Here is a 15,462-nt window from a genome sequence, read left to right as displayed (position 1 = left end):
TGGGATTTCAATTATATATTGATCACAAAATGACTCACTTCGACGAGGTACAAATTATAATCGAGTGCACTAAGAAAATCTACGAATATGTTTGGGTGTAGACGTATACAATCTACAAAATCTTCAGAAATGAAGAAGAAAACTTGTCACTTGTCTATAGAAACAAATACTGCGGTCTGAAACCGCCTGACCCTGTGCCATGATCTGGGGTACGGTGCTAAGGACATCGTGATGAAGTCAGGCTAGGAGCACACAGGCTAGAAGATTCTCCATTTCATTTGTTGGATACAATGACCTTGTGCATTCGGTGTATGGTCTTCAACTGAATAGCTCTTAAAGCATCAAGTTTGGACTACCGTTTGGAACAGGAAAGAAAATGTGTCAATAAAGTAAATGATTTTATCCCAAAAGGAGGTATGAATATTGTAATTAGCAAAGTTGATGAACGGGTTTTCTCAAACGCCGAGTTGTCTGAATCGTTTGATGTTGGTGCACACTAGCACTGTCCGGACGTTCTGACGGACCTCAACCTGCCGCAGCATAGCGACTCTGTATACTGGAAGGAGAAGGATTTTCCGAAGCAAAGGTACCTTAGTTAGTACACCGTTCTTTGCCAATCCTCGTGCACCGTTCTTTGCCAATCCCCCTGCTTAAGTTTTCATGTCCATTTGCTTTTCTTTGTTCCGCGCAATAAGAAGTAAACCGCCGTTAGGCGCAAAACACCTGTTTTAAGTCCCAGCGACGTCACCAGACTGATAACGTTAGGCTTTATTTCTTTATTTACATTTTTCACAGAGTGAAGGGGAGGTCAAAACAGGTGCAAAAATGCACCTTTGAGGCTGCCTTCCCGTACATACAAGACATCCATGGCACGATGTAATATACAATGGCACAGTACGTACAACAATAGCATAAAATGACATTATCAAGATATACAATCATTAGGCAAAATCATGGTACTAACTAGCGCGGTCTTGATGCTAGGCAAGAACTGCAACCACAGTAAGTGGTTCAGGTGCAGGGAAGATATCGATACAGTAGCTGGTACATTGTACTAAATCTGTTGTATGTAGCCTTCAAAAGTTTTCGTTTAAATGGTGTTACGTCAGACTGATGTGCTGCTAACTCGCCAAAACAACGCAGGTCAGCAGCCAACTTTAATATTCCAGATAGTCACCAGTCTGGGAATGGACGTGTGACTGGATGGGCTTGATCCAACCGCACTAGAATGGATCCCTACTCTTTTCGATAAGTGTGGTGGGTTCTTTAAGGTGCTAAGGTGCTCATAACACTATCATAAGGAACACAGGACCTTTACATTCTAAGTCGACAATCCTAAGCAGAAGGCCACATTGCAACATTGTCGTTGTCGTTTTTTATGGTGGTATGTGTAGAGTGGCTTGTATCGGTCAGTACGGTAGCAGAACACATATTTGGGGATTTCTGTAGAAAAGGATCACAAAATGACTCACTTTATAATCGAGTGCACTAGAAAAATAAATAAATATGTTTGGATGTAGATATGATCTACAATTTGCTCAGAAATGAAAAAATAAAAAGTGTTAAAAAGGCTTGTCACCCCCCCCCCCCCCATAGAAACAAATACTGCGGTCTGAGACCGCCTGACCCTGAGCCATGATCTGGGGTACGGGGCTAAGGACATCAATACGAGGGGTGATCAATAAGTCCTCGGCCTCACCCAGAAATAATAAGCACAGCTCAGATTTCGAAGTATAGATGTCAAGTATTAAATCTTATATGAATGTGTACCAAAATTCAAATGTGATCATTACTTTGCTGGCGATACCCAGTAACGTTAGGTAAAGGGAAAAGGAAATAAACGTGGATAATTGGGCTGCGACCTGAGGTGTGCGGGTCAACTTGCGCTGCTGGAAGTCAGACACCCACTTCTTTTTGCTTGAAATAGGAAGAGAATCGTTACCAATATTTTGACAATGTCTTTGTTAATGACAAAGAATTTACGGAATGGAGAACACGACCCACACATGTCTGTTCCAAATTCACCCTTGCTTTTCTCGCCACTTACCTTCTGATTTGCAAAAAAAACGATTGCCTGTAAAGTAATGACTGCAATGATTTGAAACTTGGAGGATATTGATAAAAGTCTTCATACTATGAAGTTGTGCCTCAAAATTTGAGTTGTGCTTGTTTTTTCTGGGTGAGGCTGAGGCCTTATTGATCACCCCTCGTCACATTTCCAAACCTGGGCCCGGTCGGGCAGCTTTCGGGAACGAAAAGTATAAAAGACACCAAACTACACAGGACGTATGTTAAGAAAATATGGCATTATTTGTGTATATTTTTGCCGTTGCATTACCATAAATAGCCCGACCGGGCTCCGGTTTGGAAATGTGACGTTGGGGGGAATCGTCCTGGACGGAACGACCGGGAAATTCGAGGGGGTGGGTGGCGGCGTACTAGGGGTTCATGTTTCTGTTTGTTTGTTTGTTTGTTTGTTTGTAACAGGTGGCATACATTTTTTTAGGGCCATTATTATTTTTCTAGACTATGACAGACCGTTCACTGATATACAACTAGAAAAAAAGCACATTATAATAGCCACCCTCCCCAAAAAATTCCAATCCGTAGAGCTGGCTCTACGGATTGGAATTTTGTTGTTGTTGAAGTCTGAAACTTGTCCAAGTAAGTCTTATTTTATCTATTTTAAATCTACAAAGGCGTGGCAGTTCAGGGTCGAGACCACGGAGAAATGGGGCAATGTCTTTTCATTGTTACGGGAAAACACAAAGAATCTTCGATCGTTTGTTTCCCAGCTAACGTGAACAAAATGTTATTTCGTTAGGAGACAAGGGGGTCATCACGCTTCCAATCTATGCCTTGAAGGGAACATCCGGGACATCTTCTGAAAATGGCAGCTGGTGACGTCCCCATGAAGTAAGTTAAGACCACTTTTATCGCCAACTACTTCAAATGTTTGGTGGGGGGTGAAAAGTATTTAATTATACTATTGACTTTATAATCAAGTTGATAAACTATTTACCACAGTGGAATTTTCTCATTAATAATGCCAATTACATTTCGATTTGCATTATTAATATCTAATTATATGAAGCATCACTTAAGATATTTACATACCAAAAATCATGACGATCCGTTAACCCATTTTTTAGTTAGTCCCTTTCAAGCCTGACCCGGAACAGGTCCTTGCAGTCCCGAAATAAGCCGCCAGAGGGCCCAAACCTTCACCACTTACTCTCGGCGTCAACACTTATTTACCACTAGAAAATCACGACCATAGTGTGTCCAGAACTCGAGATGTCAAATCTTGAAGTTCCGCTGTAGTACCGTAAAACACGCTAGGAGCCCCAAAATCTAATCGTTTCTAGGTCTAGGTCTCATCAAGACCTATCTACGTACCAAATATCAAGACAATCCATTCAGGCATTCTGGAGTTATGCTGGTCAACTACACGCACACATACATACACACAAACGCTACCGAAAACATAACCATCTAGCGAAAGTAATAAGATGTTTTGTCCAAGTGATTAACTTGAAGACAATATGTTTAGTGATAGCACAGATCCAAATGTTTTGTCTATCCAACTGTTCCCATGTATCACTACTTGTAATAGTATCTAGGCTTTAGTATTCCATGTAATGCTATCGAATCACTGCATTTGGCCCATGTGGGCAAGAACATGCAAAACAAGATCATATCATTCAAGACAATTGCATCCCCATATGTTGTTTTGTTCAGCATTCTTAACCCGGAGGCAGGCATGGTTTCACCAGGTAGTACCCAAAACAACCAACTGAACTATAACAACATTCGCCTGTCCCTGGACGAGCCACCGTACACTCCGACTGCCAAGGTTTACAAGATTATGGCTGCACCGCCCAAAAGGTTCGGCTGGGGGCGCTTCACACCGGGGTTTCTTCAAGTCTTCAACTCACCACGATGGCTTCTGATCTTCATGTGCATCGGAGCTGCGCTGGCAGTAAGCAAACGTTAATCAAATTAAGGGTTGATGACCCACCTATTCCTCGGTGTATATGGTGTCATAACGCCTGGTCATTTGCTATAACCACCGAATAAATCCACAACTTCACTCACTCGGTGGATTTCCAAGATGACTTACAGCGCTCTTTTTTGCAGTCCTTCCGTTTAAATTGGACTTGAATTGAAATAACTTTTATCTTTTTATGCTTTAAGGCTGGTTTGTTTACGGTAGAGATTTCTTCGAACAAAGAAACGCACCATCAATGTTCACAGAAGGAGCCATTCCTCCCTGCAATGTCTGGACTCACTCTCTACTCGGGCATGCAAGGCCCCTAACCACCGGACTACATAGTTTACGCTTTCTTTATATACACATATCTAAGTACACGTGCGTTACCTGAGACAATAGTGGATACAGAAATGTTCTGCCTCAGTACCAAGGCAAGCCCCGGGGCGTACAATCATTTCTTCGATTTGCCAGAAAAAAATCATTTCTTCGAATCATGTATCATGTCATGACTATATTGACATCTCAAATCTCAGAAAAATCCATCAGCAGTTTCTTGAGTTAAACACAAATCAGTGACACCGTTACGAACTACAGAAACCCGTAAGTCTTAAACCCACTTCATGTGGTTGAAACCCTGAACCAAACAAGACGATAAAGTGCGTCAATCCCTGCTATTTTTGATCATCTGATGGGAAATTATTTAGAAAGGAATGTTGCTCCTAGTCCTAGAGTCTCCGGGACATTCCTTTCCTTGGATAAATTCAAAATCCTAGACTCAGAACAGGCTTTCTTCGCGCGAGAAGTGAAGGAGGCAGTGTACATTAGAGCCCACCGGCCCACACTTAACAGAGACGGGGGGTGATATAGACTTTCTGATACTAAGAACCCCTCCCGCAAAAGTGGTGTGTTCCTGACGTCACTGCGGGAGATAGAAAGGGTCATTCTGTGAACAAGGTCGACAGATATTGACAAAAAATCTAGAGGGGTAAGTCCTTATAGTTTAATTCAGTGTTGGAAGTAAAGTGTGAGCATTTTTTCTATACTGATACTGAGTCAGAAACTGGACTAGAGGGCCTGGAACGTGTCACAGCGATGAAAGGCAGACTGTTCTGGAAGTCAAACTTTACTTGCCGCACCACATAGAGGATGAATAATGATGATGATTATGTTTTCCTGACTTGATATGCCCATATTTTAAGGGTGCCATCTCATCGGGGTTCGTGCCGATTATCTTGACCACTCTGGAGTTCCGGTTCGGCCTGTCCAGCACACAGAGCGCCCTGCTGGTCATCACTTACGACATCTTCGGCGTTATCCTCATACCCATCATAACGTACTACGGAGGCAAGCGCATGGCAAACAAGGTATGTTGGACCAGCCGAGCACATGCATGGTTCTAGTGATCTAGCCTAAAACTATCATCTAGGGCGTAGTGTTCATGTAAGCCATCACGAACAAGAACGCTACGCCTGATCTGGCCTGTGTTACACAATCTGGTGGTGGACACACATTGAGTTGGAAAATAAGATGGAGAAGTACTTATAGGCTTTGCGGATTCTTTATCCCGATATATTGGACAAGTATTTCCCATTTTGCCGAAAACTACGAACCATACCCTAGAAAGAAGGCCAGATGGTTGTGATCAAGCTTCTCGGGACCTGAACAACTACATACTATCGTAGAGTATCCCAGAACTACCGTAGAGTAGAATTCGTTATCACCAAGCACAGTAGGGGCATCTTCTCTGGATAGTTTTAATTTAAAGAACACTTGCAGATAGTTAACGTTAGGTGTGACGGGTCGTTCAGTGTAATGTAACCAGCTGCTGCCGCGATGTGTGCCTGCGAAGGTGGTGTGTTACGCCGAAGGGCCGTTATACCGGCTATAACGTTATAGATACAGATACAGATGAACAACAACAACAATAAAGTTAATCGTACATTATTTCCTCTTCCAGAGTCAGTGGATCGGCCTGGGAACCCTGCTGTTCGGAGTCGGCTGCATCATATTCTCCCTCCCGCACTTCACTACAGGTAACGCTCGTCCACCTTTATCCGCGGAGTAACTTATATCCGTTGGTTTTAAAATCAGTGGTTACAAATTAAAACATGTTCAAATTGTTGCTGTTATTTTCAAAATATTGCACCGTCCGTCGACTTGATATCCCTAAATACCGTCTTCAAAAACAACGGATATAGGTTACCCCACGGATAAAGGTGACATAGTGTTATATTTGTTTGGACTTGTAAACAAACAGATATATGGAACATTCCTCTGAAATATACAAAATAAGGGGCAAAGAAAGACACTGAAAAGACAGTAGGTTAGACAGCAAAAAGGGCTGGGACTATCTTCTTGTCCCCAGCACTACGATTGATTTATGATCTCGAAAATGTAGCTATAGGAAATACAAGGCCGATTGACATGATGCAGATTATTTGGCCTTATCTAACCATCGTTCCCAGTGTTACTTGTTCTTACAACAGAATCCCATCTCGTCCCCAGGTTACTATGAGGGTGAGTTGAACGCCACTGAAAAAAACGATTCCCTGTGTTATGATGATCCATATGCATACTACTATGATTACTACGACTATAGTTACTACGACGACTATAACTACGGCTATGGCAACTCCACCAACTCTACACGGTGTCAGGCAAGGTAATTATAATAATTAATTATTGCGTCATATTCGTCTGTCCTATGTTAGTATATTTACGTTACAATGATGATGGTGGCGAGGAATTTAATGCTAAGAACTACACATGTATTTCAATCAATTCATTAAGTTGTTTGTTTGTTTGTTTGTTTTGTTCAGTACTGACCCGAGCCTGGCCAACTACCTGTACGTGTTCATCCTGGCGCAGTTGTTCCTGTGCATGTGCGCAGGCCCCATGTACACGGTGGGCGTGGCTTATCTGGACGAGAGCGTGGAGACGCAGTACTCCGGACTGTACATAGGTGGGCAGGCTTTTCTCAAGCCAAATAAGTGACAGGTTTGATAAATTGACACTTTATCATCTAGGACAATCATATATCAACGTTAGACGTGCACTCGTGAAGACTTAAAGCTAAGGGCTCATCCCGCTGCACGTGCAATTTGTCCGTACGTTTTTTTGAGAGACCACGCCACCACGTATTTCTGAAAACGTGGGGACCGACTGGCAACATCAGGGAGGGAGTAAGTCAACACGGCAACACAAAGTTTTGCCTGCATGTAAAGTTCTACGGCGTGTCTGCGTGCTCCAAAATCCGTCGGATCCACTACGAGTTCGTACGGAGGCGGTACGTAACACTTACGGATCCCAAAAGATTGCCCACGTTTTGGCACGTAGACAGCACGTATTTGAACCTACGGCGGGTTGTGCCCTCAGCTTAAGGTACAATCTTGGCGGTAAAACAAAGAGCAAAGACTTAAAACCAGATAATAAGGTTCTTTATTCACCACTAGCATATATACAAACAACAGCAGAGGTTTTTGGTGACCTTCGGTCACCTTCCACATGAGTTGCTATTGAATTTAACAACAAGTCAGTGTAAAAGCTTGGGCCAATCTCCGAAAATTCGTGACAAACTATCATAATCCAAGATGTGAAACCCCTGTTTGTAATGAAGTTTATGAACATGGCAATACTGACTGGTTCGACTTCGCACCGCAGCGGCTAACAATCCGGTCGTGAGAATAGAATAGCATCAAATCACGCCCACTGAGCCTCTTGGCTTAACATTTTGTTTATTTTCTCCTCTAAAAAGAGTTCATGATACCTTCGCACTCACACACTTCACACACTCTTGTTTGGGTTGACATAAAGTGCTTGCCGGGTTAGAACGTTACATTGTTGTTACTTTGTTCTTCACTCTCTCTCTCTCTTGTAGCTATCCTGTACGCCATGACAGCCGTGGGGCCCGGACTCGGTACTGTGATCTGTGGGGAGATTTTCAACCTGTGGATTGATTGGCCTGACAAGGACGGGTATGTAGTTTTCAAGTCGAGGAAACACGTCCTCAATTATAGTGAACGTCTCTTCCATATTGCTGTCTTTATATATGGGATGAAGGGGTATTCTAGCCTGGGTACCATCTGGGTAGTACTTCGCTCCTATCCTAATGTCGATTCTGCTAACCGTCTAGCTGAGAAGCGACTGTATATGGTGTATAATAAACGCCAGAGCGAACTACTTTCCGGATGGTACCCAGGCTAGGGGTATTCTTATTAGCTACAAAACAAGTGGGTTTTATTTCATTAAACGCATATAATTCGGGTCAATTTGTGGGAAAACTTTATTTTCATGTCGAGAATGATTGAGCAACGTTGAGTATTTTCGAGTAGGATAAAACCCATCTCCTCGAGTCGTTCGACGAAAATGGTTGGTATTGTCAGAAATATCGTTTTCTTTATAACCCACGGCGCAACTGCACTTACACAACGTCACACACACTAGGTCGACCACACAGGGCGGAGTGACGCTCACTTTTAACACGGACGTATTACGTAAGGTTCAACATGGTACTAGTAACTGGGCATTACATTAGTACTATCAATAGAAATGATTGCAAGTTCTTGCCCGAGGGCTAATTGCAAGTGACAGAAACTGACAGACAAACAGTGGTAAACAGTATACAGTAGTAAAAGAATGACTCTAATAATGAATTCAAATAAACTAAACAAATAAAAAACTTAGCTATTTGGTGTGGGTTTTGTGATGTTAAAAGGAGGGTAGTTGTTTTCTTTTTGTCTGTAAGCGTGAGGAGATAAGGGTGCACTTTGGTGATCATAGAAGGAACAGTTTGAAATAAAATGGGGTTCGTCTTCTACTGTATCTAACGTATAGTATTTACAAGTTCTTTCGCAGATAGGTAACTTCTATATATCGCCCTTTTTTTCAATGACAATGTAACCCAACTACAGAGGGGCTCTCAAGCCGAGCGACTCCAACTGGCTGGGGAACTGGTGGCTCGGCTTTCCCATCTTCGGCTGTCTGGGGATCCTGGCAGCCCTGCCGCTTCTCGGGTACCCCCGCAAGTTACCAGGTGTGTATGCTTGCTTGTTCTGTTAGTTAGTTACCTCCATGAAATGTCATAAATGTTATATTTTCACTAGCGTTTGTCTACAAGATAACTCAAGAACGACTGGATGGATTGGTTTCATACTTGTTGTGTTGGTTGGGTGTGATGAAAGCTGGAAATAATTAGATTTTGGGCCCCCTAGCGGCTTCCTTGGTACTGCAGCGTCCGGTCATCTATCTTGTGCTCTGAACAAGCCATGGTCACGAATTTTTACCATTAGATAGCTCTTGTCTCAGGAATAAGTGACATATGTTTGAGCCCCCTAGCGACTAGAGTTATCAATAGAGTTATAATTAACTATTCCCCAAACGATCTTAATTTGCGATCGTACTACGAATGTGAGAGGGCCCTTTTCCTGTGGGCTGACAACTTTTTAACTTTATCTTATGAATAAAAGACAATTCATCAATTTTTCGATCGCTTTTTTAGCCTTCCTCACTTCATGCTATTGGTTATAAATGAAATTTGTTTGTTATTCGTTGTTATGTAAGGGACTGTGTTTCATTGTTTAAATGACTGATTTTCATAGCATGTCGATTGCAAAAGATATATGTATCAAAATTACTTGTTTGACACTCGAAAGAAAAATGTACTACATTGTATAGCTCTAAACGTTGTGCGATGTCTTTTGGTTTCGGTTTGGCTATTTAAATGGCGTTTATGTCTTATTCGATGTCGGCAAAGCTTTTGACTCTAACCCCTGGTGTTAAAACATTCTGTCTGTGTACAAAACGTTCGTTGTCGTAATCTTTGCTGAAATTCTTACAGCACGGGATTTTGAGTCGGAGCTCAGCGCCACGGAAACAGCCGAAAATGACGTCATTGCAACACACGTGCATAACGGAGATCCGAAGCACGACAGCGAGGCTAGTGTTGTTACTCGTCTGAAGATCGGTCTGAGGGAGTTGAAGACGACATTAGCTGTTCTCTTCAAGAATCAAACTTACATGTTTCTTACTTTTGCTGGTAAACGTCTTATTTGTTTATCATCCGTCTTATGATGAATATATATAAAGAGTTATAACATGGTTAGACTTTACATTGTAGTGGTCTGTAGATGTGATCAAAACAGACAACTGTGTTCTTTGGCATGCTCACCTGAACGTTGATATGTCAACAGCAAGGAATCCCACAGTCTTAGCTTCTATAAAGTTAAGGGCACAACCCGCCGTACGTGCAATTTAACCGTACGTTTTATGGGAGGCTACGTCCGCTGCATATTTCTGAAAACGTTCAGGTTGTACAGGCCAGGCGCGTCGCCCGCACTGACACGTACGGGGGCGAAACCGCAGCCCGATGGCACACAAAGTTTTGCCTCCACGTAAAGGTCTACCGCGTGTCTGCGTGCTCCAAAATCGGTCGGATTCCCGAGTCCGTGCGGAGGCGGTACTTACCACTTACGGATGCCAAAAGATTGCCCACGTTTTGGCACGTAGACAGCACGTATTTGCACGTACGGCGGGTTGTGCCCTTAGCTTTAAATTTTTCACGGACATTGCGCATAACCGATTGCCCCTCCCGCCACAGGAGCCATAGATGCCCTAGGGTACAGTGGCATCTTCACCTTCTCACCAAAACTGTCCGAGTTGATGTTAGATGCCAACACTGTCAACACGTCCTGGTACTTTGGTAAGCCAATTGTTGTTCATTTGTTTTCCTCTGAGAACTTAAGGAAAAGGTATTTGGGCTTAGTCTACCTTGCATCAGATAACTATTTGCAAAATCATGGCCGAAGGAATTAAAGGAATTTAAAACGCAGAACTGCTTTGATGTTTTTATCAAGTTGGTACTTGCCTTGGTACTGAAATGATAGCCTGGAGTTTATACATGCTTTCCCACCTTCAGGTCTCGCCATTGTTCTGGGGGACGCAGGCGGAGCCCTGTTTGGTGGTTGGATCACCAAGTATTTTGGAGTGAACTGTAAGAAGATGTTGGGTGCAGTGGTGGTCCTGTCTCTCCTCTCGCAGCTTGGCAACTTGGTGTTCCTCATGTACTGTGAGGACGCCCCGAGAGTGATGCTTGCACAGGCCGATAGGTAAGGATGCATTCTTTCCATAGCTCCCACATACCAGGATACGTAGCACTGAAAAGAAAAAAAAAGAAAGATTATGTCTCCGTGGTGCTATTTATAACGTAATTCGATTAGCCATATATTTTTCAGGATACTAAATAACGTGACATAACTTGTTTGAAAATATGTTTGCATTTGGTTTCTATTGCACTCGGGTCGTTGTTGCTAGCTTACGGATCCTTAGCACGTTGAACCTGCTAAGGTGGCTATCCATTGCTATCTATCTATCATCATATAGAATAACGACGTGAATAATGACGTCTGTCGTGATCCCCAGCATGAACTGCACGGCAGGCTGCCTGTGTGACCCCACCCTGTACGACCCGGTTTGCGGCAGCAATGGTGTGGAGTATTTCTCCGCCTGCCACGCCGGATGTTTCCAGTACAACCCCGCAAATCTGGTACGTACGAGATAAACAAGAGTCCGAAGATCTCATGCCTCCATGAGGGATCGCATCAGTCTTGAAAACAAAGTTCGAATGAGCATAATCTATGTCGGTTGATGGTCCCTACTACCCAAACGATTATTGATCACTATACCCGTATACATCTTTAAGTGTGGAGGTCTCATCCTTTGACAGAATGTCATTTTACCATCTCATCATAAACTGCAATATCCAACACAAAAATTGGACTCACCCAAATTTTCGACTGAACAGCAACAGTCTTTGTCAATGAATGAACAATCCACTGCTGTCGTGACGTCACGTTATGCCGATAAAACACGTGACTCAGTGAACAGTAGATCATACGTTGCAGGAAGTCTATGGCGCCCACCGTCTCTGTTCAGGGATGTTTGTAAAGCTCGGATGTAGATGGCTTCTTTCATCCCTCTAGCGAAAAGGTCTGGTTCTATGTCCAAGATTTGGGTTAGTCTATTTTTTTTGTTGGATATTACAGTTTAACTAGTCTAATAATGACTTCTACCAACACAGATGAACTTTCCAGTTATGACTATCCCTTCCTCAGACCTACTCCAGCTGTGGCTGTATCACCGAGTACTGGCTCAGCAAAAACGTCACTTCCGGGTTCACTACATCTGCTCGAACCGGCACGTGTTCACGTAACTGCGTCCCCTGGGTCATGCCCCTGTACTTCTCCATCATCACCACCCTGGGGTTCGTCGCCTTGGCAACCATTCCAATGTACACCGAAGTGACCTTGAGGTACGAGTCTACCAAATTATCCTGTTTCGTCATATAGTAAGGTTCTTTAGGCACAACCAGGGAGTACTTACTTTCAACGTGTCGATGTCTATCAGACACCATCATCAGGGTAGAATAACTGGAAACTACTTCTTGCTGCTACTTATAGCCGATGTAGGCGGCGCTACAGCAGTAAGAATGACGTCCCACACGTGGCTGCAGCGCAACCTACATCGGCTATAAGTAGCAGCAAGAAGTAGTTTCCAGTTATTCTACCCTGATGATGGTGTCTGATAGACATCGAAACGCTGGAAGTAATTACTCCCTGGTTGTGCCTAAAAAACCTTACTACTTGTCAACCTGAAACGATGAAATTATTTACGGGTATCCTGTTTTGTCTTTCCAAATTTTCAGTGTACAAAAATGTACCTCTACTTCACCTATATTCATCGTTTAAAAAAAACACAGGGTATTTAGGGATATCATGTCGATGGACGGTGGTTTCAAATTGCAATATTTTCAACATAATGCATTTTGAATCCACCATCCGGCGCCTATGCCGAAATACCCCCGTTGTCTAGAACAACAGAAATAGGTTACCAGTGGATAACGAGGTGAACTAGTGTTAGCGCTTCGTATGGGATATTGTAACTTAGTTGTTGCCTCAATATTTGAGAAGATCCATGCCTTCAATTATTAAAGCACTCTGATGAAATTACAAGAAAAGAAAGTTGCATTTTACTGTGTCTCGTGATATTTCTAATCGGGAGAAAAATGATTGTGTCTATAGGATTGTTCCTGGTCAACTGAGATCCTTCGCACTTGGAGTTCAATGGACGATTACCAAACTCCTCGGTAAGTAAATTGTCAGCATTTGTTTACTTCATATGGACATAGTTTATATAGTCTTACGTTTTTTAAGCCTAAGGCCTTTTAAGCCTGACTAACGTACACCCTTGGAATGTTTAAATCTTTCAACACGACATTGGAATATTGTTATTTGAGTTACAAACATATATTTAAGTTTCATGCAGATTCCTACTTCTTTCTTGGATGTAACTACTACAGTGTTTTTGATGTGCGAATTACCCATCATTTAGTCCAATCTTTGTACCTCATTTTAGGTTTGATCCCGGGTTCTCTCATCTTCGGTTACGTCATTGACTTGTCTTGCATTCAATGGGAGGACAAATGTGGAACTAGGGGGTCTTGCCTGACCTACGACAACCGTAAGGTCGGTCTAAACGTGTTCGCCGTGGCTGCAGTAGTCGGAGTGGTCGCCATGTTTCTCTACGTCATGGCATACTGGACATACAAGCCCAAGGACGGAAGGGATGGAGAGGAAGGGCATGCTGGGACCGGACATTCCACAAAATAAAGCTAGCACAACAAGAGTTACGAGACCTCGTATCTCCAAAAAAAACTTATCTAAATGACTTCCAAATCTGCATAATCTATACTTGGTTATGTACACTTTCTTTCTAAATTCGATTTTGGATTGGGTTGCTTATACAAAAGGCCATGTTTTCATTGGGAGCATTTCTGGACTGGTCTATTTCACATGGGGTGTGCTGTAAGAGATGCTCTTGGGGCATTCTTAAAATTCAATTTTTAGTGACTATGCAATAGTCGTATTTTAGCGGAGATTTTTTGGCGACGCCTCAGGGGCGGAGCCGTTCTTATAGTACTGCGATTGAGTTGCCAGGAATTCTAAATATTCCACGCACGCATTCCCTGGGGAATTCGTTTTTGACAAGAACTTGCGGGACGGGCGTTTGCATGTAACATTGAGGAACTGTAAGTTGCTTCTTTGGGCAGTTTTTACACACTATTGCAGCTTTTAAAAGATATTTCAAATGAGCTTTCTGGAGACTAAAGACCAACGTGTCACATGTTTGTCGATGTATTTGGTAACTTATAACTTCTTACAGTGAAGAATGATAAGTTTGGACATGTAGCTGATACAGTTTGTTTAGATGTCACTTTATAGACTATGACTGACGCATCGATGATAAAGAAAGTACGCGAAGATAAAACTCACCGTACATTGGACTTTTTAAGACGGACAGACTTCTTTGACTACATGATGCTGTCCTTTATTTTGCGTATTCTTACTGTGTGTAGAAGTGTTGTTTTGTTGGAGGGTTTTATTTGGACTGCTCCACTTTAGATAGGGGTATCACATGAAGAGCCGATTCTTCCTTTGAATGTTTTTTTTAATTCAGTTTTGGGAGATGATTCAAAATTTCATTTTCAAGCGGGTATTTTTGGACTGGTCAGTTTTACCTTTTTACATGTGGTGCACTGAACAGTACATTTTTGCAGGGGGGGGGGTAAAGATTCCTTTTTGGGCTAAAGTGTGATTAGTACAAGCCATTTTTAAGCAGAAATGTTCCATCCTCAAAGGGGTGATTTTGGAACTATGTCTATTGTTGCATAGGAAGGCAGGTGGCTGAAATATGCTGTATTTTCTCTCAAGTAAATGCCGGCCTTTCTAGTTACCTACTTATTTGTTACTTGTTTTATTGTTGTATTTTGTGCTACATCTTGGATGGTTACAACAATATCTGTATGTAATTTTATGTTATCCAACATTGTATGCTATAAACTATTTCGCATTGACCACTTTAATAATACATTGTTGATGAAAAGGGAAGTCTGCACGGCTCTTGTGTTTTTTAAAAGTTGTTACGGTTCTTAGTACAGTAGAAGCCAGTTAATTGCACAACGGATTAACGCACACTTCTGTTAATTGCACGGAATTCCCAAATCCTAAACCGGTGCGCTCAAGTTAGATAACTTCGCATTATTGCACCTGTCGGATAATTGCACAAAATTCACTGGCAAATATGTCATGCAATTAAGCGGCGTCTACTGTATACTAAGATAAGAATATCAAATCATGCATTATGCATATCAGGTTACTATTAGTGCTTGGTGTAAATATGGGGTCGCCGAACTCTTATTAGGAGTGTAATAGGGGCTTCAGTGTGGATGACCAAAACGTATTAAGATTTCCATATTGTGGAAACGTTTAATAGTCAACATGCGACTACCCTGGGGGCCAGCCGGGATCGGGCAGCTAGGACAGTTTATTCGGTGGCCCAAGACACCAAGACAGTCAGGCCTGCCGATCTCCTATTAGCGCTCGGGGAGTTAAAGCCCGAAGGAGATCCAACTGCCT

At 42.5% G+C, this 15,462-nt stretch overlaps 2 protein-coding genes across 2 annotated transcripts; both read left to right on the top strand.

The window, feature by feature from the left end:
• Positions 1 to 462: 462 nt before the first annotated feature.
• On the top strand, positions 463 to 5,656 carry LOC118429298 (solute carrier organic anion transporter family member 4A1-like). The gene is made up of 6 exons (XM_035839779.1): positions 463 to 586; positions 1,170 to 1,257; positions 2,825 to 2,916; positions 3,742 to 3,982; positions 5,194 to 5,358; positions 5,615 to 5,656. The coding sequence occupies exons 3-6, from the start codon at positions 2,891 to 2,893 to the stop codon at positions 5,654 to 5,656; spliced, it is 474 nt and encodes a 157-aa protein (XP_035695672.1). The 5' UTR covers positions 463 to 586; positions 1,170 to 1,257; positions 2,825 to 2,890.
• Positions 5,657 to 5,920: 264 nt separating this feature from the next.
• On the top strand, positions 5,921 to 14,934 carry LOC118429710 (solute carrier organic anion transporter family member 4A1-like). Its single transcript, XM_035840325.1, has 12 exons — positions 5,921 to 6,027; positions 6,500 to 6,656; positions 6,814 to 6,956; positions 7,872 to 7,968; positions 8,905 to 9,026; positions 9,831 to 10,028; positions 10,590 to 10,691; positions 10,908 to 11,097; positions 11,411 to 11,534; positions 12,103 to 12,299; positions 13,069 to 13,133; positions 13,403 to 14,934. The coding sequence occupies exons 3-12, from the start codon at positions 6,875 to 6,877 to the stop codon at positions 13,654 to 13,656; spliced, it is 1,431 nt and encodes a 476-aa protein (XP_035696218.1). The 5' UTR covers positions 5,921 to 6,027; positions 6,500 to 6,656; positions 6,814 to 6,874; the 3' UTR covers positions 13,657 to 14,934.
• Positions 14,935 to 15,462: the final 528 nt, after the last annotated feature.

This window comes from Branchiostoma floridae, chromosome 13, assembly GCF_000003815.2.
Source record: "Branchiostoma floridae strain S238N-H82 chromosome 13, Bfl_VNyyK, whole genome shotgun sequence".
Lineage (NCBI taxonomy): Eukaryota > Metazoa > Chordata > Leptocardii > Amphioxiformes > Branchiostomatidae > Branchiostoma > Branchiostoma floridae.
Note: the sequence above shows the minus strand (reverse complement) of the source record. Positions and strands in the feature narration are given on the sequence as shown.